The 25,801-nt window shown below is 40.1% G+C and overlaps 12 protein-coding genes across 12 annotated transcripts; 2 read left to right on the forward strand and 10 right to left on the reverse strand.

Moving 5' to 3' along the window:
- Positions 1 to 1,135: 1,135 nt before the first annotated feature.
- Positions 1,136 to 4,189, reverse strand: CLA4 (serine/threonine protein kinase; the record flags this gene model as incomplete). The annotated part of the gene is made up of 1 exon (XM_043193649.1): positions 1,136 to 4,189. One exon carries the CDS (start codon positions 4,187 to 4,189, stop codon positions 1,136 to 1,138), a length of 3,054 nt encoding a protein of 1,017 aa, XP_043047185.1.
- A 1,086-nt stretch (positions 4,190 to 5,275) lies between these two features.
- On the forward strand, positions 5,276 to 7,291 carry KQ657_002903 (uncharacterized protein; the record flags this gene model as incomplete). Its single annotated transcript, XM_043193650.1, has 2 exons — positions 5,276 to 5,374; positions 5,552 to 7,291. The coding sequence occupies 2 exons, from the start codon at positions 5,276 to 5,278 to the stop codon at positions 7,289 to 7,291; spliced, it is 1,839 nt and encodes a 612-aa protein (XP_043047186.1).
- A 67-nt stretch (positions 7,292 to 7,358) lies between these two features.
- On the reverse strand, positions 7,359 to 8,498 carry TPK1 (cAMP-dependent protein kinase catalytic subunit TPK1; the record flags this gene model as incomplete). The annotated part of the gene is made up of 1 exon (XM_043193651.1): positions 7,359 to 8,498. One exon carries the CDS (start codon positions 8,496 to 8,498, stop codon positions 7,359 to 7,361), a length of 1,140 nt encoding a protein of 379 aa, XP_043047187.1.
- Positions 8,499 to 9,085: 587 nt separating this feature from the next.
- Positions 9,086 to 12,745, reverse strand: KQ657_002905 (uncharacterized protein; the record flags this gene model as incomplete). The annotated part of the gene is made up of 1 exon (XM_043193652.1): positions 9,086 to 12,745. The coding sequence occupies one exon, from the start codon at positions 12,743 to 12,745 to the stop codon at positions 9,086 to 9,088; it is 3,660 nt and encodes a 1,219-aa protein (XP_043047188.1).
- A 237-nt stretch (positions 12,746 to 12,982) lies between these two features.
- On the reverse strand, positions 12,983 to 13,693 carry KQ657_002906 (bifunctional 4-hydroxy-4-methyl-2-oxoglutarate aldolase/oxaloacetate decarboxylase; the record flags this gene model as incomplete). Its single annotated transcript, XM_043193653.1, has 1 exon — positions 12,983 to 13,693. The coding sequence occupies one exon, from the start codon at positions 13,691 to 13,693 to the stop codon at positions 12,983 to 12,985; it is 711 nt and encodes a 236-aa protein (XP_043047189.1).
- A 294-nt stretch (positions 13,694 to 13,987) lies between these two features.
- KQ657_002907 (uncharacterized protein) lies at positions 13,988 to 14,776 on the reverse strand (the record flags this gene model as incomplete). The annotated part of the gene is made up of 1 exon (XM_043193654.1): positions 13,988 to 14,776. The coding sequence occupies one exon, from the start codon at positions 14,774 to 14,776 to the stop codon at positions 13,988 to 13,990; it is 789 nt and encodes a 262-aa protein (XP_043047190.1).
- Positions 14,777 to 14,934: 158 nt separating this feature from the next.
- On the reverse strand, positions 14,935 to 15,558 carry RPA34 (DNA-directed RNA polymerase I subunit; the record flags this gene model as incomplete). Its single annotated transcript, XM_043193655.1, has 1 exon — positions 14,935 to 15,558. The coding sequence occupies one exon, from the start codon at positions 15,556 to 15,558 to the stop codon at positions 14,935 to 14,937; it is 624 nt and encodes a 207-aa protein (XP_043047191.1).
- An 869-nt stretch (positions 15,559 to 16,427) lies between these two features.
- On the reverse strand, positions 16,428 to 17,339 carry MIR1 (Mir1p; the record flags this gene model as incomplete). Its single annotated transcript, XM_043193656.1, has 1 exon — positions 16,428 to 17,339. The coding sequence occupies one exon, from the start codon at positions 17,337 to 17,339 to the stop codon at positions 16,428 to 16,430; it is 912 nt and encodes a 303-aa protein (XP_043047192.1).
- A 949-nt stretch (positions 17,340 to 18,288) lies between these two features.
- Positions 18,289 to 20,289, reverse strand: CDL1 (Cdl1p; the record flags this gene model as incomplete). The annotated part of the gene is made up of 1 exon (XM_043193657.1): positions 18,289 to 20,289. One exon carries the CDS (start codon positions 20,287 to 20,289, stop codon positions 18,289 to 18,291), a length of 2,001 nt encoding a protein of 666 aa, XP_043047193.1.
- An 802-nt stretch (positions 20,290 to 21,091) lies between these two features.
- On the forward strand, positions 21,092 to 22,849 carry KQ657_002911 (uncharacterized protein; the record flags this gene model as incomplete). The annotated part of the gene is made up of 1 exon (XM_043193658.1): positions 21,092 to 22,849. The coding sequence occupies one exon, from the start codon at positions 21,092 to 21,094 to the stop codon at positions 22,847 to 22,849; it is 1,758 nt and encodes a 585-aa protein (XP_043047194.1).
- Positions 22,850 to 22,899: 50 nt separating this feature from the next.
- Positions 22,900 to 23,658, reverse strand: KQ657_002912 (uncharacterized protein; the record flags this gene model as incomplete). Its single annotated transcript, XM_043193659.1, has 1 exon — positions 22,900 to 23,658. One exon carries the CDS (start codon positions 23,656 to 23,658, stop codon positions 22,900 to 22,902), a length of 759 nt encoding a protein of 252 aa, XP_043047195.1.
- A 190-nt stretch (positions 23,659 to 23,848) lies between these two features.
- SAC1 (phosphatidylinositol-3-phosphatase) lies at positions 23,849 to 25,693 on the reverse strand (the record flags this gene model as incomplete). Its single annotated transcript, XM_043193660.1, has 1 exon — positions 23,849 to 25,693. The coding sequence occupies one exon, from the start codon at positions 25,691 to 25,693 to the stop codon at positions 23,849 to 23,851; it is 1,845 nt and encodes a 614-aa protein (XP_043047196.1).
- Between the last annotated feature and the right edge of the window lie 108 nt (positions 25,694 to 25,801).

The raw sequence follows: 25,801 nt of genomic DNA on the forward strand, positions 1-25,801 counted from the left end.
GTCTAGGGCTAAATTTTCATCCGTGCCGGACTATGTACCAAGTGGTGAAAACTGTGATTTACCCTGGTTACATTTCTGAACCGATTCTCGTAAGTTGGTTCAAGGCCATAACAAACATTCATGCAAGCGAATATACAAAGGTAAGTGTCGAAAGCGTGGTTCAAAAGTAGCACACCTTGGTGTGTAATGCTGCTTTCGAACAAAGTATATTGAAGACCCTTTTATCATGTACATACTCGTACTTACAATAGGAAAGGTGAAATTGTGCCATGGTGCAGGTTGATACCACTATAGGAAAGACAGGACAACTGTTTCAAGTACTTTTTAGCATGTGGTAAGCCAATATTTACCATGGTTCTACCAGTACAAAGTAGGCGGGGTTCTTACACCTCCGGCGTGAGCTTCGCTTGAAAGGGCCATTACGCTGAATTAGCTTTTAGAGTTACCGAAGAGAATCTTAAGACACAATAAGCCATGAGACCCAATTGCAGATCAAAAGGTAAGTATGCACGATACGGGCGTAGAATACCGGATTGCAAAGAAAATAATTATGCGGGACTTGCGTTAGTTGCATATTCTTAACCACAGCCCTAAGAAAAGAAAAATATGCCATCATATTGAGAGGGATACCCCTTAATGGTGTGCGAAGTATGGAAATTAGTATGGAAATTGTTCATACTCCCAAAACAGTTATATTCTGCGCCCCACTTATCGCCGCACGATCATAATAATACAAAGCCAGCATGGGAAACGTACCAGTTATTCATGTCAGTATGCAAATAGCAAAAAACGTGAGAGCGTTTGGTGTGGCATTTTGTTCCCCACAAGGCTTTTGTACGGTAATATTCTCAAAATGCTACAGTATCGTAAAGTAATACAATGTGATTCAAAGATTATGAGCTCTCTCTCTAGCCTTAAACAAAACAAAACACACTTTATGTAGGTGTACGTTAACGTTTGAATTTTTCTGTTCCCTTGGATTGGTCGTCGGAAGAAGGTTTATCTAAGGAATTTCCTTCTCCAGTAATAAGCGTCGATCTCGGCTATAACTGCTACGCTTCTTGTAACATCCATATATGCATTTAAAGCCAAAGTAAAAATAAAATAATATTATTGTCATTATTGAAAACTCAATCTACACCAGTTCCTTTTGAGCAGCTTGTCTCTTTTTCCATTCAAGTAATGGAGCCAAATCCTCTATGACTCCCGACTTGTGTCTGATAAATGAATGCTCCAACAATTCATCTGTCGTGGCCCTGTACTGGACATCAACACAGAGACAAATGCTTAGGAATTTCTTGATCAGATTAGATAACATTTCTGGTTTCTTTAATTTGGGTGTCCCGTTGGTAGCAATCATATAAAGGGCCTTCAACGGTTCTTCATTCAAATATGGAGGTTCACCTTCAATCATTTCAATGGTCATGATACCCAAGGACCAAACATCAACCTTCTCATCATATTCCTTTTGTTTAACCACTTCAGGAGCCATCCAATATGGTGTACCCACCATAGTAGCTCTTTTATTCCGTTGGTCCGTAAGCTTAGCACAGAATCCAAAATCAGTAATCTTAACATTACCCTTAGCATCAAGTAATACATTATCTGATTTAATATCCCGATGAATAATGTGCTTACGATGTAAGAATTGTAACCCTTTCAATGTCTCGAAACAAATAGTTGCAATCTGTCTTTCATTCAACTTAAACTCATTATTCTCAATCACTTCTGTCAATGAACCTCCCTCCATATACTCCATAATAACCCACAAATCATTGCTATTACGTAAATAGGAATCCAAAAAGTTCACAATGTTATTATGCTGACTATCCTTCATCACCAAGATCTCGTTAATAATCAACTCTTTACGTGGTTGAACGTTCAAGTCCATTTGCTTGATAGCAACCTTGGCTCCAGATTGTCTATTCTGAGCCAAATATACAGCACCCAGAGCACCACGGCCAGCACGTTCAATGATCCGGAATAATGGTGTAGGATCATTACTGTTGACAACAGTCTTCAACTTAGCCAAAACTTGCATATCGTTCAATTTCTCCTTCTCACGCTTGGCTTGCTTTGCCTGTTGTCTTTGTTGCAGGTGACCGGCACCATTATTGGAATTGGAAGTGTTCCCGTGTGGTGGCTTGTGACTCTTCGAAGGTGCAACGACCCCTGAAGGTTGTTGTTGAAGTCCAGTATGAGAATGCTCCTGTAACTTTGGTTGATGATGTACTTGTTGTTGTTGTTGTTGTTGTTGTTGCAGAACTAAAGGTCTTGCTCCCAAGCTTTTGCTTGATGATGAACCAGACAGTGACGACGAAGATGCCGAAACATCAGCTTTATTATTCAATTTGAATGGCTTTAATTGAACATCTCCATTGCTGTTCAGTTCGCCCTCTGTTTGTAATTTAGCAGTCGTTGTCACAGAAGCAGGAGTAGTGGCAGTTGTTCCGGACAGCTTATATAAACGGGAAGAGGGTGAACTTGGCAGTTGTGGCTTGCTTGAAGGGAACGAAGGTGGTGCTTGTTTGGGTAACGACAGCGACAACGACGATGATCCCAGTTGTGAGTTATAAGGAGACGTCGACACGCCAGTTTGGGGAGTTAATGGCTTTTTCAATGACGAACCTTGAGAAGTTGCCGAGATTGGAGTGGTTGGTTGAGATGAAGATGGTGATGGTTGTCCAAACAGATGAACCAATGGTGGTGGAGGGGCCTTTCTAACAGCGGAAAGAGTAGCATCATTAGTATCCTTAGCCAAAAGATGACTCAATGGAGAACTAGTACCACCAGATGAAGGTGGTTTATCACTTGATGTGGCAGTAGTCTTTTGAGACAAGTGGAAGGGAACAGGAGGCTTAGGAGCCGCTCTTGATGGTTTGAATTGTGACTGTTGCTTGTTAGGATGTTTGACCAAGTCTTGAAGCCCATTGGACGAAGAAGAAGTAGCATTAGGTATAATTTCTTTGGCAGAAGCAGATAACTGTGAAAAACCGCCAGTTGGAGGGATGTTCGTGGTGGCACTGGAGGATGATGATATGGGACCAAAAGGGGAATTTATGTTGTTATTATTTACATTTGAGATCAAGGGACTCCCAACTGGAGTATTTGAAGCTGAGCCACCATTAATATCAGAATAAAACTCCAATACTTCAATCACAGCCACTGGATCCTTTTTCCAATCTTCATTTGTGATTTTGGAATGCTGTAAAAGTGATTTCCAAGTTTCTGGCAACCCTGTAAAGTTCCCACTCGCTGGATCAAAGCCAACATGAACTCTATGGGTGAAGTTTATTGGTGATGAAACCCCTGCGGTTCCCACTGTGAAACCGGAATTGGATAATGATGTAGTTGTCAGTGAGCTAAGTGAACCTGTTGGTAACGAGGAAGATGAGCTTGATCCGATAGCAGTGGACCCAGATGAGTAAGGCGATGGTAAACCTAAATGATGGTTGTTACCAGTACCGGTATTAGGCGACGATATGCCACTAAGAACGGTATAGTTACCAATTGAAGCCATAGGACATTTGAGTGTGAAGGCATCCAACCAATCTAGATAGTCATTATTATTTTTGATAGAGATTAACAAGGCCTTTGCGTTGTTTGAGTTTTTAGGAATAATCTCTAATGTATGGGAGGACTTGGAATAACCTGGATTTGGTTTCAAGTTAATTGTTGAAATCAAATTCAAAGGGAATGATAAATCCGGGGTAACTCCATGAGTAGAATCAGTTGGAGAAGATGCAGAGGTTGCTTCAGTAGTTGAAGAAAAAGTAGGAGAACTATAAGGTTCTGTTTTATAAAAGTTTAACGTTTTATCATTCATTATCATGAACCGTTTATTCCAACGGAACAGACTGAAAAGACCATTATCTTTGACGTGAACCCATCCAGCATGTCTTTTAGATTTAATCTGTGGGGAAGAAGCAGAAGTCAAATCTTTCAATGGAACAGTAGTTGATGATGATGAAGATATGATGGTGGTATTAGTAGAATTAAACCCAGACGCTTGACCTATACCACCGGTCGAATTTGATGGAGCACCAAGCATACCATTACCGCTTGAAGTTGAAGAAATTGTTCCAATCGACGTGGACGACCCGTTACCATTGAGCTTATTGAATTGAGCAATCGGAGGAGGCGGCGCTCTTCTATGGTGCTTCAAATCTGACGTGTAAATGTTGGACATTGGCTTTTATACTAATAGAACGACAGTAAAAGGTTTATCAACAAAAGCAGAAGCAGAAGCAGGAGTAGATTCTTTTCAGTGGAAAGGACAGAAGGATCTTTGTTGATAAAAGAAAGTTGGAGAAGAACCAACCCCTTCCGTCAATTGTAATTCCAAACACCAAAAAAGGTCTATAGAATGAAGAACAGTCCCCTTACAAAAGCATGCATATAGTGGTGTTTTCAGACGTGTTTTAGTGTCACATCGTCTAATTCGGGCAATGCTAAGTAATAATTGACTGAGATCGAATTTGTTGCCTAAAATCTGAAACATTGGTCGGATTTAGGTGTACCTTTGTGACACGATCACGTGATTCAAAAGTTGGCATGCGTACATATGTATATACCTGTTTAGGGACATGTCTGTCTAGGTACATGTCCTATGTATATGTTTGCATATGTATACATGTATATGTTGATGTATTTATATGTACATATATATGTATTTATATGTACATATATATGTATTTATATGTATATATTTATGTAAACCTCTATGGTTGTACATATGTATACACTTTTGTATGCACGCTTGTATCTACTCTTTTGCGTTTGAGGGTCCTTTCAGCGCACTGTCACTGTATGAACATCCACATTTATGAATCGCTTTACGATAATAATAAATTGTAATATGAATATTTACATACAATATGAATATTATAGTTAAAGGTTATTTTAATGTAACAATGTACACCTAGTACGTCATAAATATTTTATTTTGTTGATATGATTCATTTTCACTACACGTATAAGAAACGGTGATTCCTCTTTAATGTGATTTGCCAAGGCAACATCACGTGATAAAACGTCACGTGATGTTGCATACCAGATTGAGTTCACTTGATCTCCTTTGCATACCAATCTTAGTCAGCGATGCCTAGCAGCAATTTATCAGTACTAATTGATCGACTGACTCAGCATACATTGTTTCCAATTGTTCATCGTGTTTATAAGAAAGGGCTTATACGTATCATACTTCATTCATTGAGTTGTGTGTGTGTGCACAAAGCATAATTGAATCATCATCACATATTAAGCGGTGCTCCAAATGCCCTTGTTCAGAAAGAAATCAGACAAGAAACAACTCCCGACAAAATCCTATGGGTCAACGCTGTCACTAACGTCTAACTCTACGGCGCTACGGCAAGTAAACTCGAACAGTTCGACTAATTCCCTCAAGGCGTTCTTCAAGTCTAATCTGAATGTGAACTTGAGCCAGCACCAGAGCCAAAGCCAAAGCCAAAGTCAGAGTCATGGTCAGAATCAAAACCAAATACCTTCTGTGAACCTTGCTGCTGCACCTCTTCCTACTGTTGTACATGAGCTATCAGAAGAGTCTGCTAGCGACGACGATGACGATGATGACAACGACGATTATGACATGTCATCCACATACACTCGTACTTCATACTTCAGCGAGTACACTACGGATACTTCAGACTACCACACTCATCCAGTGAGAGCAAGCAAATGTAATGGGACGTCTATGGGATATTTAACTGCCCTAATGTACTACTGTGGACTAGAAGCCGGTGGTGGCAACTCTACCACTGATCCAACTACAACGACAGTGGTAACGCCTCAATCAGATCCTTCATGGGATAACGTTAGAGAACTGCAACGAGTTATGACAGTGATATCCCCTGCAAATCTAAAGCTCATCCCACGGTTGGGCCCTAACACCCACCATGATACATCAGTGAAGAACTTGCTGATAATCAACTTGCCACAGGTTGAATTTATCAAAAACCTTCTGCCTATATTGAAGAACATATTGCACAAGAAGAAGGTTCCTCTGCTGCTTCTAAATGACTCTACAAGATCACTTTATCTGAGATATGGAGTGTTTGACCTGAAGTTGGGGAAAGGATCTTATGGGTTGATTCGACTTGTGCGCCCATGTAACAATAATAATTCTACCACAATTAATACCAAACGTCGTCGTAAGTTGTATGTGGTCAAGGAGTTCATTCCTCGAAAGGATATATCAATAGATAGCTTTGTGGATAAGATCATCTCTGAGTTTATCATTGGAAAAAGCATGAACTACAAGCATGTGAACAGATGTGTTGATTTGATGATCTGTGTTGACAATTTCAAGATAATGCTGGTTATGGATTGTACTAAAGGTGGTGATTTATTCTCCTACATCAAATCATTCAAACAAAACGACAGCGATAACTCCATGCTGGCGGTGGTCCAGACGAACGCTAGTTGTCTTACTTTGGCTCAAGTATGTTGTTTCATCAAGCAAATCGCCAAAGGGTTACTGTACATGCATGATTTTGGAGTAGCCCATTGTGATATCAAATTGGAGAACATCTTACTTGATTACGTTAACACCGATCAAGGTGATGAAGACTGCAACCACCCCTGTAATAGTAGCAGTAAGAATAACCAAGGCAGTATTATGTTGAAATTGTCTGATTTTGGCAAGTCAAGCGTGGTACGGACTTTTATGGACAGTGATGAACAATTATACTCTGGTCCTCCACAAGGATCTGAACATTTCATGGCTCCAGAGGAGTTTAAACCAGGATTAGCCTACACATTAACAAGCAAGGATTGTTGGGCCATGGGGATTCTTATAGCGTTGTTCTTCCGTATACTAAAGAAGTTCAAGACTGGCAGTGTTGGAGTTGAGGCGTATATGTGGTCTTCTGTCGACGGGAAGGGGAAGAATAAAGATAACAATAAATATCGAGATCGTCGTTTCCAAAAATATATGGAGACTAGACAGATTGCCAACTATGACGATGAGACCAAGGAGTGGCTCATTCAAAGACCAGGGACATTCAAACCAATAGAGAATCTATTTGATTATACCACTACGTTATTAAATGATGAAGGCGATGAAGAGGATGAAGACGAGGACGATAACAGTACCGACAAAATAAAAAAATCGAATCGCAAGAATAGTCACGTGCGCGATTCCTCAGACGAAAGCAGTTTGTTACGCAAATGGATCATCTATAAATTACTAGATCCAAATCCTGATACAAGAATGACTATGGCAGAATTATTAGACACTGATTGGATGGTTGATGTTGAATGTTGTGTATGAAAAAAGTGTACTATATTAATTACACAATCTAATCCTATAATAAGCCCCCCCAAAATAAAGTTCATTACTAGAAATCACCAAACAATTGGCCATAAGGATCCGGCACACCTGAAATACCATAATCCAAGTCTTTATCTTCTGGATATCGATCAAATTGTGAGGTGTCCCCGACCCCGGAGGTTATAGGAGGTTCATAAGGAGTCTCGATATCTTTTGAAAGTAATCTTTCCCAGATGACTTCTTTAAACCACGGATGATTTTTCACATCATTGGATCCACCTTGAAGATTACCTAATCTTTGTGTCAAGTCTTTGACTATTAATTTCTGGAGCAAGTCCAAGATATCTGGAGGTAAATAGTCAGGATATGTGATGGTACCATTTAAGATGTTTTCATAAGTTTTCATGGGTGTAGGGTCATAGAATGGAGTGTATCCAGTTAGCATTTCAAAGATCAATATTCCAAAGGACCACCAATCAACAGATTTATTGTAAGGTTTAGTAGCCACCACTTCTGGGGCTATATAATCTGGAGTTCCACATAATGTATAGGTGACATCTGTGACTTCTTTAGCAAAGCCAAAATCTGTCAATTTAATATGTCCATTCTTATCCAACAAGATATTTTCGGGTTTTAAATCCCGATAAATGATATCCAACTGATGAAGATATTCAATAGCTAGAAACACTTCTGCTGCATAGAATTTAACTACGGGTGTAGGGAACCTTTGGGATTTCCGAAGTAAACTAAACAACTCTCCTCCTTCAATGTAGTCCATGATCATGAACAAGTTGTGACAGTCTTGGAACGTCCCCCACATCCTAATGATAAACGGATGGTGCGCCAACTTGAGCATTCGACGTTCGTCATTGGTGTGCTCAACTTGTTTCATGTTGACCACTCGTTCTTTCTTTAACGTCTTCATGGCGTAGAACCTTCCGTTGTGCACTGACCGGGCGAGATGCACTCTTCCAAACGACCCTGTGCCCAACGTTCTTAAGATCTGAAAGTCGTTAAGGGAGTACTTCCCTTTGGTAGTTGTATCTCGAGCAGCAGCGCCCTGTGCATTTTTATCAGAGCTGTTGCTCGGCTGCTGTTGTGGTTGTGTTTCTCCTTCGTCCGCGACAATTTGTTGTTGATGTTGTCTTTCGATCATCGCATCCAAATCAACATCCTCTAATGACTTGACACTGTAATCTTTACTCATGACCTTAGCGAATGGATGAATGGAAACAATTTTGTTATTGCTGTTATTTTTCTTCTTTCGGTCTCTCACACTCGCTCACTCGCTCACTGACTCCCTTTGACCCGAAACTCAAAATGTTTCCGCTTGACCCTCTGACTTCAAAAGGTTGTAGCCCTTTCCTTCCCTTAAACCGTTGATAATTTTTCTACTCTCCAATTTATCCGGTTCACACACGACCAGAATGATCTCTTAAGAGTCGTCAATTCGCTCTCAGTTACCTTCTACGGCATGAGGTCTTAGAACATTGCACGTTAATTACATCTTGCACGTATATAAGCTGCAACAATGTCAGTAATAACAGAAATACCACCAGTTTCATCAGTACCACCGGTTCTTATCCATGCGCCGTCCCCCATTGGCCAGTTGGCTGGCTAAGCAGGCTTTATACTATTCTGTCACTTATGCACGCCAATAACGAGGCTACAAAGAGTTCTGACGGTTAAACAAAGAGATTTCTTTAAACGTCAGAAAAATAAAGGCTAATAAAAGCACCTATATACAGGCACACATACGTTCAGGCGATTACCATCGGCATCAGCATCGGCATCTCATCTCATCTCGTCGTGTGTCTGCTCATCTTCACTCATCACTACCGCTTCGTCGGTCATGTACTCCTCGTCCAGTCCATACCCAAAGCCTTCTCCACCCCGCTGGATACCGTACATGATGTCCCGTAAAGGCGACACTGCGGCAATAGGAATCAAAGTAGCCCTTGGTCCATTGTGCCTGTCAGCAGCATTCCTACTATTGTCATTATTAATATTATTGTTATTGTCCTCTCTTTGTTTCTGTTCAGGTCGTACATTGTTCCCGACACTCTTGTTGTTCATCAAGAGCTCAAAGATTTGCCGGTTGGCAAGTCGAACCTTGTCGACCAAGTCATCAGAATGTACAGCTTCAAATCGTCTAAACCCACTCCGTGGTGTTAGGGGCTTCAGCTCACCATTAGTACTTGTCCGCACTCGGGCACCACCAATACCAATACCAGTGCCAGCACTAGGACTAGCACTAGCAGCAGTAACAGCAGCAGCAAATACATCTAAGCCTTTATGAGTTTGTGTCTTTGGTGCGGCTTGCCGGCTTTGCTGGATAACAGACTTGGACAGAAGAATTCCTTGTAAAGCCGCGGTGAAACCAACCCCCTTTAAGTATGCTGCTCTTCCTTCGGCTTTCAGAAGATCTATGTCTTCCGTATGATCAATGCTGATTGCATTTACCCACGAATCCATTCCAAGTGGTAACGATGCACTTCCAATTAGATTATGTGGTCCAGACCCATTCAAGTTGCCCGTATCAACAGTATCATAAAGCTCAAAGTAGGTATCATAATCTGTAACATCATCCAACTCTTCGTCTTTATCAAGTTCTTCAAGACTATGACTATTTCCCTCCGGTTCAGGCTTGACATTTCTAAACGCACCAACTCCAAGCCTACGGTCCAAGCTGTCGTTTGGTTTCTTCGTCAAATTCACCAAGTTCCATGTGATTGCAAGATTAATGTCTGTAAGATTATTAACAACCTTGGTGAATTGGGGATAATCAGTCGGAATATCAAACTGCAAGAAAAACAACCAAATGCTCAAGAACGATAACAGAGGGAACATATTTTCCACGTATCCATCCATTGGATCATCTTCATTGTTGTTGATTTGGGATGTATCACCACCAGGCAGAGTGGATTCGTATTTCGAAACGTCCTTAGAAGATGACAGTCTTAAACCCACATATTTATGGTTTTCAATGTAAAATATCGAACACACCATCTCCGCGTATTTATTATTCTCAAGTATCTTAAGCAACATCTTGTTACTATCATCTGATTTGCTCTTGGTGAAAAGCTTGTAGTTTGAGATGTTCCATATGACAAACTCATCCCACAGCTTTATGGGCTTTCCATCTTCTCGGAGAACAGTTTCCGTGGTAGCAAACTCAGCAAAACTCAGTGTAATGTCCCTTATAAATTCAGGTGAACCAGAGGTCAAATTTTGTAAGATCTCAAAGGATACCAATTTCTTATTCAATTCAATCTCGAAATGCTTGGAATTGATATCATTGAATGCACAATTCTTGAAGATAACTAAAAGAGGGAAAACTTGTACCACCCTTCTTTTAGATTCACTATTCTCATTATACAACAAGTTCTTTAGCACCCATGAAACATGATACTGAATGACTAAAGCAGCTTCCACTTCCAATTCGTTGGAGGCCCCACTTTCAGCACTCTTATAGATCTTTAACAAGTTCAATACAAAGTTGCTGTTGTTTACTATCTCCAATCTGAAAGACAGGAAATCAAGTATTAAATTAGATATCAATGCAAGCAAAACCAGTTTATTTGTAAGTTGTACTTGTGATGTTTGACCCGTGAGACCTCGTATAAACTTAGTTCCGCATTCTATTCCATTAACAATTTGCAATATGTTGTAAATGAGGCGACCTTTATTGGCTGTAAGCTTCTTGAGATCCTTAGAGGAAGTAATATCATCTTTTGGCAGTCTGTCACCACATAAAACACTTGCATATCCGTTGCATTCAACAAAGAGTGTTCTTAAAGCAGTTACAGATCGAGATAAAGATCTCATAAAATAAAGACAATTGGTGAATACCGGCAAGTCCAACAAGTACATCACTATGCCAACGTTTTTGCTTAGCCAGATCCTTTGCTCTGATGTCAAACAATTCAGCTTCAACTCTCGGAAATTAACTTGAAGCTGGAGCAATAAGTATCTATAAGTCTCCATAACTTGGAAAAGAATGAGTGGTAGCTCCGAGACATCTTTGATAATTCGCTGTCTGTGATCCTCTTCTGAGCTGGTGTATATGCTTAGTAGATGGAAAAGATCTGAGATCAAACTGGTAGAGGAAGCCACTGAAGAGCAGCTGACAGAACCAAGTGCCGCAGCTGAATTCGAAATGCTATTCCTATTAGGAGAGCCCATTAAATCAAGAGCAGCAAAGTCTAACACGCTAGTAAAATCCTTAGAGTTATGCCAGAACTCAAAGAGCCAGCCATTCTTCAACAATTGGTCTTTCATAGTAAGCCTAACTTTAGAATCTAAAGTTGTATTTCGAATATAGTTATTGCCCACCGAGGGGAACAAGTCACAAACATGGGCTAATAGTTTGACTGGGGAATGGATATACAATATATCTGGGTTATAATCAAAGCATTCATCAATCTTATACAAGATTTTAAGAAAGTTTCTTGATACCATTGAATGAAGTGCTTCTTCATCAACAGCAGGACCTTCCACTACCGCTGCTGCAATGCTTGATGATCTGAGTTTGTACACTTGTTCAATGTACATGCAGATGAAGTTCAACGACAAGACAGCCACCAATTTTGAGTCTGACGGAGCAAATGACGATGAAGTAGAGCTTGATTTTAAGAATAACAAACAAGTTATATAAACCGTACCGAACCCAGACTCAAAATCATCATCAGGAACAAATTCCAAGTTGTTATCGGCCATGTAGTTGTATATTTGAAGGAAGCTTGTAAGCAAAGGGATAAGCAGAGAAAATCCAGTGTTCTCTTTGAAGAAATGTGGGGGAATATCAAAGTTAGGTAATCTCAGGTCTTCCAAGACCTCGGTTTCATCAAAGTGACTTACACCATAATGTGATAGCACCAGATCAACTATTTCCGAGCACCCACTATGCAACAACGCAAATAAAATGAAGAGAAGTCTTTTGTGGTGAGCCAATTTAAAACATTTAAGGAGGATAGGAGTGATTCTAATCAGCAAATTAAGGAGAGTCAATGACCGTCTCTGATATAACATTTGAATAACAAACATCCACAACTTCTCGCCGTCGTATTTGAAGAACCTTCGATTGGATAAATGGATCAAGGATTCAAGAAAGTATTGAATTGTCTCTTCCACTAAAGGGGTGGTGGTGGTTTTAGCTGAGTTGTCCTCCCCATTGATGCTCATATCAAGCTGTACAACTATGAGCTGCACTATGCCTTCGAAAACGTCCAATGCCTCCTCATTCATGTCATGGAACGTCGATAAGAGTCGGAGAACTATGGCTTGGTCATGCAAAGCAGCCCAATCTTGATGGGCACAGTTTGCGGCAAACCGACGGCCAAAGGCTTCCATGAACTCCCGGTCCGAAAGAAGCGTATACTTCATGTCATTGTTCCCAATCAAGACATACCGCAACTGTGCGTCGCCTAGCATGCTGATCTTCTCCTGCGACATGTTCAACCTGTAGTAAAAGATGATATACAATCTATGGGTGTACAACATATTTGGTATGGGTTGTATTTATCGTACCAAAACCGTAGATCACGTGACACTATGGGGTAATAAAAAGTGTATGCCAAGTAGTGCATTTCCAAAGGTATACTGAATATTTTATACTATTAGTTATTGAGAATAGATAAATGAGCATAGGTAATAAGCCACATGTGTAATATGTAGACGACAACATTACTATCACAAGTTTGCTCTTCTTTGTTTTTGGGACTCAGCAGCAGGTTTCCCTTTCTTGATATCTTCACTAACAAGCGTATCAGCTGCAACTCTCTTAGGAATGTACTCCAATATGTCATGAAATTTGGGATGCCCCTGATTTAACACTACAGCACCATTCTTATCGGCTACAATGTAATCCCCGGCATTCACCTTGATAGTTTCAAAGTCTTTATCTATCTCCATCAGTTGAACTCTTATTTCCACTGGCACATTGATCCCCACTACTTTAACAACTGGACCCGGAGCTGTAGACCCAACACCATAAGACCACACAGGATACTTCAATTCTCTATGCTCATCAAGGTCTCTAATCCTCCCAAGGATTACCGAGCCAGCTGCTCCCCGGTAGGACGCTCTAGTCGACATGAGACCTCCATAAAGAGCATTATTCACTCGAACATAAGGAGCATGGGGCAATTGTAGCTCGGGCGCTAATGCCATCACTAGAACGGCTCCCTGGGGAATAATATCAATATAAGACTCCTTGATAGCGGGTCTGGGATCACTTTTAGCTGCATAAAGCACTGTATATGCTTGACCTACAACAGTTGAATCTGGACCTGATTGTTTGACCAAATTGGGGATATAGCCTCCATTGCTAACCCCGTATTTCACAAGGGCATCGGAAACATCACAAGGAGTGTACTGTAATAACTTCTTAACTACCAGCATAGTATGGGGTATGATAATGGGACTAGTTAAGACAACCATGAAAAGGGTGTAAATATTTGGCTCCCCTTCCCCAGATTATTCGCACCTCGTATTTGATAATCGTCGCCGGTACCCGCGCCGATATCGGTAAATATAAACGAAAGTTCTTATAATTGAAGGCTATCACGACATCAATGGGCTGGTTAAGATTTGACTTAAAAGCGGTCCCTAATATATGCTGTGGAGCGATTACGCCAGTTTATCATAAATATCATAAATATCATATACTCTTCCTATTTACAAAGCAATCCCCGTTTAATTCAACCTGCTTCTAAGCTGATTCAATCGTTTGGAAGAAATATTCTCTGCTAATTCATCGTTAGGGTTCATCATCAGATGCTGTTCAGATCTTTGGGTAGCAGAAAGGACAGATTTAGCTTCTGCATTCTGAGAACTGATCTCACCTTCTTTAGTGGCCTCTTGAAGCGGAACATACGTTTTAGGAACAGAGAAACGAGTTCCTAGCAGTTCAAGAAACTTAATGTTTACGTTATAGTCCGCAGCTATGGATTCTTTATTAGAGTCGGGTTCTTTGATCGCTTCAAGTATAGCACTCAATGTATGGGGGTTTACCATTGTGGAGTCAACAGCTTTACCTTGCTTTTGTAGTTCTAATTGCTGCTGGCCAAGTTTGAAAAGGTTCTTTCTGTTCCTAAGCTGTCTTAAGGGAAGTGCATTGGTTCCGTTGCCGTTAACGTTTGTAGAGTGGATTTGCCTACCGAGATCAACGACTGATTGGATAAAGTCTTTATGGAGTTCTTGGGGGTCATACCCATCTTTGCCAGGAGGGTGTATAATGCTAGGCAGATCATCAATAGAAGAAGGCGAATCTTTAGAAATAGGCTGTTGTTTGCTTTGTTCGGTTGTGGAGTTGTTGATGTTGTCCGCGTCGTCCTTTGATTCAGTGCTGTGTTTCAAATACAGAGCCTTAAGCGCCTCATTAGGCAACTGGTTCACATTGGAACGAACCATAGGCCCCTTGCGGGCGGCAGTCTTGGATACCTCCGATACCAACCGACGGCTTTTAGATGCCGAGTTCCCCATAACTTCTGCTGACGCAAACAAGAAGAAGTTATAAGACTCAGTTATTTTTTCGCTACAAATTTACTCGCACATAAAGGGAAGAGTAAGGTACAACACTACACCTAATAGTAAGGTCCATCGATAAAGTTCCTATGACTTTTCTATTACTATAAAAACATCTAAACTTTCTTCTTCTTTTCCTTCTTTTCCTTCTTTTCCTTCTTCTCCTTTTTTTCCTTCTTACTCTTCTTAGAAGCGTCTTCCTTGTCTATTTTTGCCTTTTTTAAAGGTCTTTCAGGCTTTGCTTCGTCATAGTCTCCAGCTCCATAACCACTGGGGAAATGTCTCATTCTCAACCCAGCGAACTTCTCTACATCTTCTCTAGGAGTCTTAACAGAATCCCATGCAATCTCATTGATAGCCACAGTCTCACGAACATTGTAAAACCGCGTCACTGGTACCTGTGAGCTATGATAATGGCCATCTTTATTCATCCCAAGAATAGCCATCTTGTTACTCTCGCTAAAGTTCTCTTCATTGATCTGGAATTGAGACCCTTCTAATGCAAATGGCTCAGGACCATTGCTTATGCTGGTGGATGTAAACGAAATAGGTAACGTCTTGAGCTTGCTAACAGGGAATCCTTTAGGTGTTTTGATGATCCATACTTCCTTTTCCGATGGTATCTTGAATGCTTGCTTTTTCGTTTTCTGTATCACATTAACAAACCCCTTAGGAGCTTCATATTCATATTCTGACCCTTCAGAGTCAGACACATACTCATTCGACTTGTATGATGGCATGGCTTGTAGATGGTATGCTCTTGGTTTCTATTGGGCTCATCTCATCACTTACTAAATCTCTGAAAATTTCCATACCTAACACAAGGTTTGGTAGCGCATACAATCAATCTTATACAGAAGTATTGACTACCCAAGTTGTATTGAACTTAATTGAGCATATGGACCTAGTATACTGTAGATTCGTTTATAGTTAACTTATGATATAGCGCCCTTCAATTGGGAAATTGCCACCAACGTATTTTTTTTACTAGGACTTTGGTGACGAACGTGGTGCTCTTATTCAATAGTTACTACTTTTACAGAAGCCAAATACCATAAGCATTACAGCTAACCCCAACACCACCATCACCACTATTACTACCGGTATTTCCAATGTTCCTTCCCATTGCCATGCCAACAGTTTACGTATTTCTTTTATTAACAGACAGAAGATTAATGGTCTGAAGTATCGCTATATACAATACAATAATAACCCCATTGCACTATTTGTATTTTGTTTAACTAGATTATTAATGCCTAATAAACGTGATATATTACAAAGACCTAACTTATTAATAAAAAGAAACCAAATGATTTAGTCATAGCATTATTCACTTTACTTCTCTATACTTCTTTTCTTGGGGTTACCCGGATTTGAATGATCCTTCCGTTTATGGTTGCGAAAACCTTTTTGTGATTCCTTGCGCTCTGATTGGCCGGAGCGTGGAAGATAATTTCGCCGACCGATTCGGAATGATATGCGATAAGCTCTTAGAGTATTAATATTACAATCATTTGATTTCAAGACACACGTATGTACAAATGAAAAAAATAAAAAATCTATCTATAAAACACGAGAAAGTGGCAACTGTAATCTAAGTAGATTTAGCTTACAATTCAACGGCCTTTGGACAACCAAAGAATTGCTTCAAGGTACCGTAGATGGTGAATTGCAAGGAGGTCAAGGTACCAACCATAACCAATCTGGTTGGCAAACCGGTGAAAGAACCCTTGATACCCAATTGCTTGGCTAATTGAGCCAACAAACCAAGAGTGGATTGACCTGGAGCCTTCTTAGTCTTGTTAACCTTAGACAACAAAGTGTCAGCAGGTTGAGAAACAATAGCAGCAGCACATCCAGCAATAACACCGGAACCCAAAAGAACAGCAGTGTTAGCACCGGAGCTCAATTCATTCTTTGGTGTTGGGATAGCCTTGTAGATAGCTTCAGCAGCTCTTTCAAAAACCAAGAACTTGGCAATGTTGTAAGGAATTTGCTTAAACAAGATAGGAGTGAAACCATTGTAGAAAGAACCGACACCTTCTTCCTTCAAGATTCTAGCGAAACCACCAATCAAACCGTTAGCGAAAGTAGGTTGAGAAACCAATCTAATTCTGGTAGCTTCTAAAGGACACAAGGCAATATCGGCAAAGAATTCAGCAAGAGCAGCAGAACCAATGTAAACAGAGTTCTTGTATTGCTTAGCGGTGTCCAAACCCAAGTTTGTAACAAAGATGGTCTTGAATAATTCGTAACCACCAAATTTGAAAGCACCTTGCATAGAGTAACCAAGGACAGTTGGACCCAACCCAGTCAACAAGGCGCCAGCACCTTCGGTGGAGACGATTTGCTTGAAAGATCCAACCATACCCTTGTTGTAAACAGTAGGTTCCAATTGAATTCTGGTCTTAATGACATCAATAGGAGTCATAGCACCGTGAGTGACACCACACCCAGCAGCACCAGCAAGGGCAAAAGCACCGTAATCTTTAAGAGTGAATTGAGGAATTTGTTGGGACATCTTGATCTATATTACAGGAGGAATAGTTGAGGGATCACAGGATGAAAAAGAAAGAAGTCCAATCAGCGGTCTAGTTGAGGGTGAAATCCTATTGTATTTATACAAAATTTTCAAAGGTGCACATTGGGTAATAGACACGACCTGCGGACAGAAAAGCCGGTCGTGTTCGGGCGATTTCGGAGAGAAGTACTGTTACTATGTTCTACCGGAGAACTATAGGTCTTCGGAATAAAAAGCAATCAACTAAATTGATAATAGCAGTCTACAAATCAGAAAGCTAAGCTGAATTTGACTTTTAATATGCTCATGGTATTTTCTTCTTTTTCCTTTAACTGCATTACATCTAAAATGGTTTACTGTACATCAATATTTGATATGTTTAAATTCTGTCAAGTTTAATCTATGGAGATGATTATGCTGCTTATTGTGGTCCTTAACCATATTGCCTAGTTGGGATTACCGCGGTGTAGACGATAACATACTGCATATAATACGTCTTTATTGGTGTTTTACGTTCATGGTTAACTACTGGCATCATGGAGGGTTTTGGATGTCCCGCAATGATTCCAATGTGATTTCAATTGCACTACCACTAGTACGCAAAAACTGAAACTCCAATATCACGGAACACCTTCAGATTGATTCTATTAATAATTTTGCTAATCAAGGCAGCAGCACATGGGCGGTCCGGGTCGCGTAACACAAAAGCGGCAATACACCCGAACACCCGGGTATAAAGCCAGTTTTCTAAAGTCCATATTAAGTTTCGGAGTTAAACATAGAAACCGTTATTTCTGTGGGGCTTCTTCCCAGCCTTTCCAAAGCGTTCTTATATAAAGTGTACAATTAATATTTACATCTGCGACTCTAAATGGTAAAGAAGTAGTATGAGGAAGGATTATTATTATTATTATTATTATTATTGGTATGTTTAAGCTGTGTGTGTCCATTAAAAGCCTAGGTGACGCCAGGCAGTTCCATTTCTTAAGGAATTACTCAAGGCCATATCAATTGCTTCCTCTTTACTCTTCCCTCGACCTTGGCCCATTTCAACGTCTCCAACAAATACAGAGGCTCTGTGTCCTTTCTTCAGTTGGTTAGTCACATAACGAGGCTGAAGTTGATGAGATGCTAATAACGACTCGAAAGTGTTTTGAAGCGGTGAAATTCCATTTGAACCTTCACTTTGAGGAGCACCAAATCCCGTGACCATTCCATATGGAAGAGGGCTTATCCCTGAGTCTCTTGCTTCAGTTTGGGGTTGAGTTGGTCTTGGCTCCTCTTTTGTACTATCATCCTGTTCGTTATTCAATGAACTAGGCTCAGTTAATCCTGCTTCTGGATCATAGTCATCGTCTTCCTCTTCACCATTGATCTCAACATTATCGTCACCTTTCAATGAAGTCATGCTTCCATTAGGACTCATTATTGGTGAATAGTCTTCATCTTCATCATTAGATTCAACGCTATTAATTTCCGATTGTAATTGCTCTGATTCTATAGTAGCAGTGGCAGTAGCAGCAGCAGTAGTAGTGTCATTAGTAGTGGTAATAGCATTTTGGTCGTTGCTTTGATCCTTCTGTAATTGGGCTCCTCTTTGCAACATGAGAGCAACCTTCAGAATCACCAAATCTCTGTTCTCTCCCAATGCATATGCAGCAGCTCTTTCCTTTGCTTGTTCAGGATCACTTGAGTGTGTACCCACACCTATGCTTTCCCCATCAACTTTAACTGTGGCCTCGAGAACCCCAAGCTCACCCCTTTCTTCTATATCATAGGTTATGCTGACCACTCCACCGATGGGCCCGGCATATATGTTATTTGCTTGCTTGAATAGAAACTCCAAATCAGCCTTTGCATGGTTCATGGGGGAGTAGCCAGTAGAAGCTACCAAGGGTAAATAGAGCCTTCGTAACCAAACTAAAAGATCCTTATAAGTGTAACCATCTTTCCTAAGACCTCCAATATAGGCACAGAATAATCTATGAAACACTCGAAGCTTATCATCAACAGTATCCAGACGTGACATCAGATAATTAAGATGACTAGCGAGATTATACCCTATAACAAACTTCAGAACCATAAGAGGACTGGTTAGATGATAACGTACTAAATTTTCAACATCTGTTTCATCATATGAAGGGTATTGATGGTCTATAATTTCGTACAAGCAAGTTTCCAAGATCAGTTGACCCAAAAGTGCCAATTTCAGATTATTTGTTGGGCGAGACCATTCAGGACCATTTGCAGCCGTTCCTGATTGCAACTGACTTAATATCAGCTCAAGATACGCTTGTGGTTCCACATAAGATTTATCAATCAATACTCTATCTAAGATTGTCTTATCAGAAATCAATGGGATTAAAGGAGGGTAGTTTTCATCTTCTGGTGACAGAGAAATACCCCCATCATTCTGACCAAGTTTATTTTCAGATATGATGACTTTCCTTAGTGCATCAGGTATATCTCTCTTAACCACACGAGGCGGTATATAATTTAAAAAGTAACCCACAAATCGATCTTGTTTCAAACTTCGAAAATTGATATTAGCTAACGCCAATAACAAGGGTAAATATCCACGAGAATATAAGTATTTCAATCTAACAGCTATTTTCAATTGGGATGAATTCAAGATCGACCTTGTGCGCTCAAGCACCGCAGGGTTAGTAGCAGGACTAGTAGAGTTACTGGAGGTCTTAAACTGTGAGAGATTATTATTGTTGTTACTAGATGATACCGGAGACGGTAACCCCAACTTGGCCACATCTTCATCAAACTTTTGAACCGCCTCTCGATATTCAGATATCGATGGTGCCTTGTTCAATATTTGATTCAATGTGGCTTGAAGTTGAGATACATTGCCCCGGAGTTGGTTGAGCTCATCACACCATGTGATGATGTCTCCGGCTTGCGTACAATTCGGTGACAGGTTATCTGCGTTTCGACTCATGCATGCACGTTTGGGTACTCAAGAAATTAAATGATTCAATTTAATTTGGTGATGGGGGTTTTAATAGGTGGAGTTAACTCTCTTTTTGTCCATTTACAGTCGCGGCATGACAAATTTTTATGTCAATCGTAGACTTCTTAAAAGGGAAGTATATACAAGACACAGTCAGATCCTGTCCCATACCAATAAAGTTGTTATCCATCGCGCCCAACAACCACACATGGACAATGACTTTGTAGCAATATTCGTTAGACAGAAAAATGAAGCAACAGCTGTTCTATTGTGATTTATAATATTTTGAAAAAGTTAGGTACAGTGTGAACAGTCCATTTATTTCGTGACAGTGATAGATTCCCAACATCAAAAGTAATAACTACAAGAACTAGCACTAGCTGGGTCACATTCAAAATTTCATTACTATTCCAGCAATTCATTACACCTGCGAAGGCAATTATTTACATACTTTAATGAGCTTTAATGTACATTGGCAGCCAAAGCTATGTAAATACACGTATATACAGGCCATATTAAGTTTTACTTCAATACAAAAGCACTTTCCAACATATAACGTCCAATAAAAGAAATAAAAAGAAGTCACGTGAATAACCTGTGAACGCACGGCGAACATGCGCACAAGCAGCGGTGTATACAGGACCCACTAGCGTATACGGGGACTGAGTTGAGATGGCCGTATTTGTGAGATGAAGCAGATCTTATCAGCCAATTGTTGATCGTGATTAAGGCCAAAAACATCTCCTTCTTCTTTTATTAGGGCTATTTATTCATTTTTTACTTCTTTTCCATGCCACCATTACCCCAAGCCAAACGGGCCATTGACTTGCAAGGAGATGCAACCTTTGTACCAGGAACAACCAACATCCTCACCCAATATGATCATATGTTAGGACGTACAGACAACGATGGGACCAGAGAGGTCACCAACGATAGTCTTAAACGGAGTTCCAAGGGGGTTATTTTATTACCACAACCAACTGATTCTCCGAATGATCCTTTGAACTGGTCTCAGTCTCGTAAATATTATCATTTTCTTCTTATGCTTGCATTCACTGCGTTAACAGCGGCCATTTCTAATGATGCATCTGCTTCTCAAGAATCTCTTAACGAAGCCTATGGAATCTCTTATGATGCTATGAATACAGGAGCCGGGGTTCTTTTCCTTTTCATTGGCTGGTCTTGTATATTCTTTGCACCTGCTTCATCTTTATATGGCAGAAGAATCTCTTATCTCATCTGTCTTTTAGCTGGTACTTTAGGATCTGTATGGTTTGGATCTTCCACCAGAACTGCTGATACTATTTGGTCCCAGGCATTTGTTGGTATGTCTGAATCTGTAGCTGAATCTCAGGTTCAACAATCTTTATCAGATATCTTTTTCCAACATCAGTTTGGTACGGTCTTAACTGCGTATATCATGGCCACATCTATTGGAACATTTTTAGGACCATTAATTGCCCACATAATTTCCATGAACCAAGGTTTCAGATGGGTTGGCTGGTGGGGGGCCATTATTACTGGTGGATGCTTAGCGGTTTTTGTTTTTACTTGTGAAGAAACAGTTTTCGATAGAGGTTCATACGCGCAAGTGACCTCAGGAGTTAAGGTCAAATCCCCATCGCACGTAAATGATGAACAAGAAAAGAATAATATTAATAAGTATGCTGCTGAAAATGAAGAAAGCTCAATAGAAGGTGGTGACAACAATAGTAACTCCCGAACACAAATGGGAGAGAAGGAATTAATTACTGCTGCACAAAACGAACCATTGAATTCATATTGGAAGAGAATAGCCATCATCACTCCATCACCATATCTTATTGGCTGGGGATTTAAACAATACCTTGAGCGGTTCCTTGTGTACTTTAAGGTGTTCACACTTCCTGCTGTATGGCTTTCAGGGCTTTTATGGGGTTTACAAGATACATTTATGTCGTTCTTTCTTACTACCCAAGATACTTATTTCTATGACGCACCTTGGAACAAATCTGAGACCGGTGTTGCGGTGATGAATGTTGCTACATTGGTAGGTGCATGTATTGGATGCATTGTAGCAGGTATTCTTTCGGATAAACATGTTTTATGGATAGCCAAACGGAACAATGGTATTTACGAACCGGAATATCGTCTTTATTTAATTTTCATTACGGCTGTGGTTTCTCCGGTCGGATTAATTATGTTTGGAGTGGGTGCGGCCCAAGAATGGCCGGGCTGGGTAGTTTACGGAGGGTTAGGACTAATTGGTTATGGATGGGGTTCGGTTGGTGATATTTCCATGTCTTATTTGATGGACTGTTACCCGGAAATCATCATTCAAGGAATGGTTGGAGTTTCTATTATTAACAATTCACTTGGGGCCATCTTTACCTTTTGTTGTAGTTTATGGTTGGATGCTTCGGGTACAAGGAACACTTACATTGCTTTGGCAGTGATTGACTTTTGTACCATTTGCTTGGCCATTCCAACACTTTATTGGGGTAAAAGTTGGCGGAGATGGTCAACTAAGTTGTACTTGGAAATGGTAGAATTGACCCAAGGTATGTAAAACAAAATGCACATTAGACGTATATGTATATACATATAATACTATAGACATTAATCAACAGCCATTTTCTCCTGGCCTTCATTGGCAGTAGCACTAGAATCTTCTCTACTGTTCATATACGCGTTCAATTGTTCGTCCAAATCATCAACTGTAGGAGGTTTGCTTCTTACTTTGGGGTTAGGATTTGGCTTCTTGGCCCTGACAGGACGTTCTCTCCGTCTGGGGCCCCTATTCCGTTCCCTAGTACCAATACGAGTAGATGCGTCTATTGTCAGCATCGTATTCACGTCTCTTTCCGGCGCAACAATTCTGTCAGCCAACAGAGTAGTGTTCTCAACTATCAACGTCCTACGCATGGCTTGACGACCATCAAACTTCTCAACGGCCAAACTGTTGTTCTTCTTCTGGTCGGCTTCAAAAAGTACATAAGCCACAGTTTCCCTCTGAGGATCAAACTTGACAAATTCAACCGGGGAAATCAGTCCAAAGAGCTCTGAAAGATCCCGTCCATTCAATTCAGAATGAATGTTCTTCACTCGAAGCAATGGCCTGTCGCCTGCCATGGCTGCAATCTCCTCAGGAATACCGCTATTACCGCTGCTTCTATGGCTAGCTCTGTGAGGTGGTCTGTAGGTATCTCGGTGGTGAGGAGGAACACGTCTGTCTCTTTCATATCTCTCTCTTTCATGTCTGCCACCGCCACGTTCTCGTCTGCGGCTGTTTCTGCCAGCGACATTCTGTTGTCGTCTTTCACGGGGTGGACGCTCACCAATTATGTCGTCCAATGATTTCTCCAAAAGTTCAGACATTATGTATTTATATGTTGTTGCTTGAGTGTTGTAGGTAATTGATTCGGTGACCAACAAATTTTTCATATACTTTCTTCAGTCTATATCCGAGGGTAAACCACGTGATAGGAAATTGGAAAAAAGTAAAGTATACGGATTTAATATAAAGTTTATTAAATATATCGAGGATTCAGCCTTCTATAAAATGTGATTATTTGCTCTTCTTGGATCTTGATCTAAATTGATCCAGTTCAGCATATTTTACACCCAATAACCGTCCGTCCTTATCCACAAGCTCAACAGACTTCAAATAGTCCAACTTGTTAAGCTTGGGCCAATTAACAAATTGATACCCATTGGAAACAACAAACCGCAACAGTGTCAACAGATAGGCACAACACAGTCCAACAATTAAGAGATTTCTAAAATCAAATACCGAACCCTTGGGAAAAAATAATACTGCTAATAAAACAATAAAACTTGTACCAATGAAATAAGGTAATAATTGAGTATATGCTGTTCTTCTATCTGTGAATGGAGAATGAATGGAATCACGATAAGGTCTGTAGTTCCCTAAAAATAAATCATAAGAATCTTGACGAGCCCCATCACGATAATTGTTCTTATAATAACGGGTAATGGAATTAGAAAGATCATTTAAAGCTCCAGCTTTAGTACGTTTACCAGTTCTAGTGTAATCGGTTTTAAGTGCACCAGTACCAGAATAAGCACAAGATACAGCATCAGCATTATCTGCCCAAAAGGATTGAAAGAACAAATTGAATTGAGGGTCAATGGTTTCCCATGGTTGGTTGCCATTTATATAACCACAATCTTCAAAATGACCTTGTAATACCCAACGACCCAAAGTTGATTGTACAACATTGGTTCTATCCAAACAATCCATACAATTGGTCCGTACAACACGACTTTGGGTCAGGATAGTTTTTTTGTTAGCCACATCATAATGAAAATAGTTATTACGATGGTAACCCAATTGATTCAAATGGCCAAATAAAAGCTTAACTCTATCCCAACGCATCTTACGACATTCGTGATGGAAATCAAAATAAATATATTTAACATGAGCTTTCAAATGTGGTGGTAAGTTTTCCACTGCAGCTTCATAAGAATCTTTAACCGGTTTTTCATAACCACTTTGATTAACCAAGTTAACACAATAATTATCACCATAAAGTTGAACTTGTTCATCAAAATGCTTTTGAGTTGCATCTAAAGCAGATTTAGAAGAAATCACCAAATTAGGTTTATATTTCAAATTGTTGATTTCAGACCAGAAAACAGGTACTGAGCCTCTAGTTTGTAAAAAGGAGAAGATCTCTTTACCATTGGGAGTAGTAAAGAATTGTTCTGTTTCATTAAAATTGGCCACATTCCCATTATCATCAACTCCTCTTCTAAAGTATCTGGTACCTGCTCTGTAGATTGATCTACGAGTGAGCAAGGCAAATTCAATTGGCTGAGAAATCCCGTCAAAAATGGCAGAATGTGACTTGAAATATCCATAAATCATATGAGAAATGAATGGCTCAGAACCTGCAACAGCATTAACTTCTTCTGATAAAAAAGAATTCCACCAAAACCTAGAATCAACAGAAAATGATGAGGATGTCAATTGTCTTTGTAAAGAATTTGTCAAATCGTACTTGTTCCCAATGGAAAAGAAAAGTGTGGCATTATTCAAATGTTGAGTTAGTAAACTGACATATTGAGACTCCTCCAGTGAACGAGCTGCTACACTATGATCAACACCAACAAGTAAAATTGAAAAATTGGTTACTTTGGCGATTTCTCGACCCAAAATAGAACCTGTGACTTCATGAGACGTAGCAACCACCATATATTTATTCAATTTCATCTTTATGGTTCCAATAAATGCCGAGATGGGAGAGAACACTAACTTGGAGTATTCATATTGAGCTGGCATTATATCGGAGATTGAAGAACCGGATTCGGTTATCACCAAGTATCTGTTTGACACAGAGTCACGAAGAACAGAGCACCCATCAGGTGCCACAGCGTGCAGTAAAGTCATGATTTAAGTCTGCTCTTAATACACGTTGAAACCTGACAAATATAGCCACAGAATCATACACAGACAGCCAGACACTCGTTCAGACGGTCAAACAGCCAGACTCACTTT

Source organism: Scheffersomyces spartinae (assembly GCF_019049425.1).
Source record: "Scheffersomyces spartinae strain ARV_011 chromosome Unknown scaffold_25, whole genome shotgun sequence".
NCBI lineage: Eukaryota > Fungi > Ascomycota > Pichiomycetes > Serinales > Debaryomycetaceae > Lizanozyma > Lizanozyma spartinae.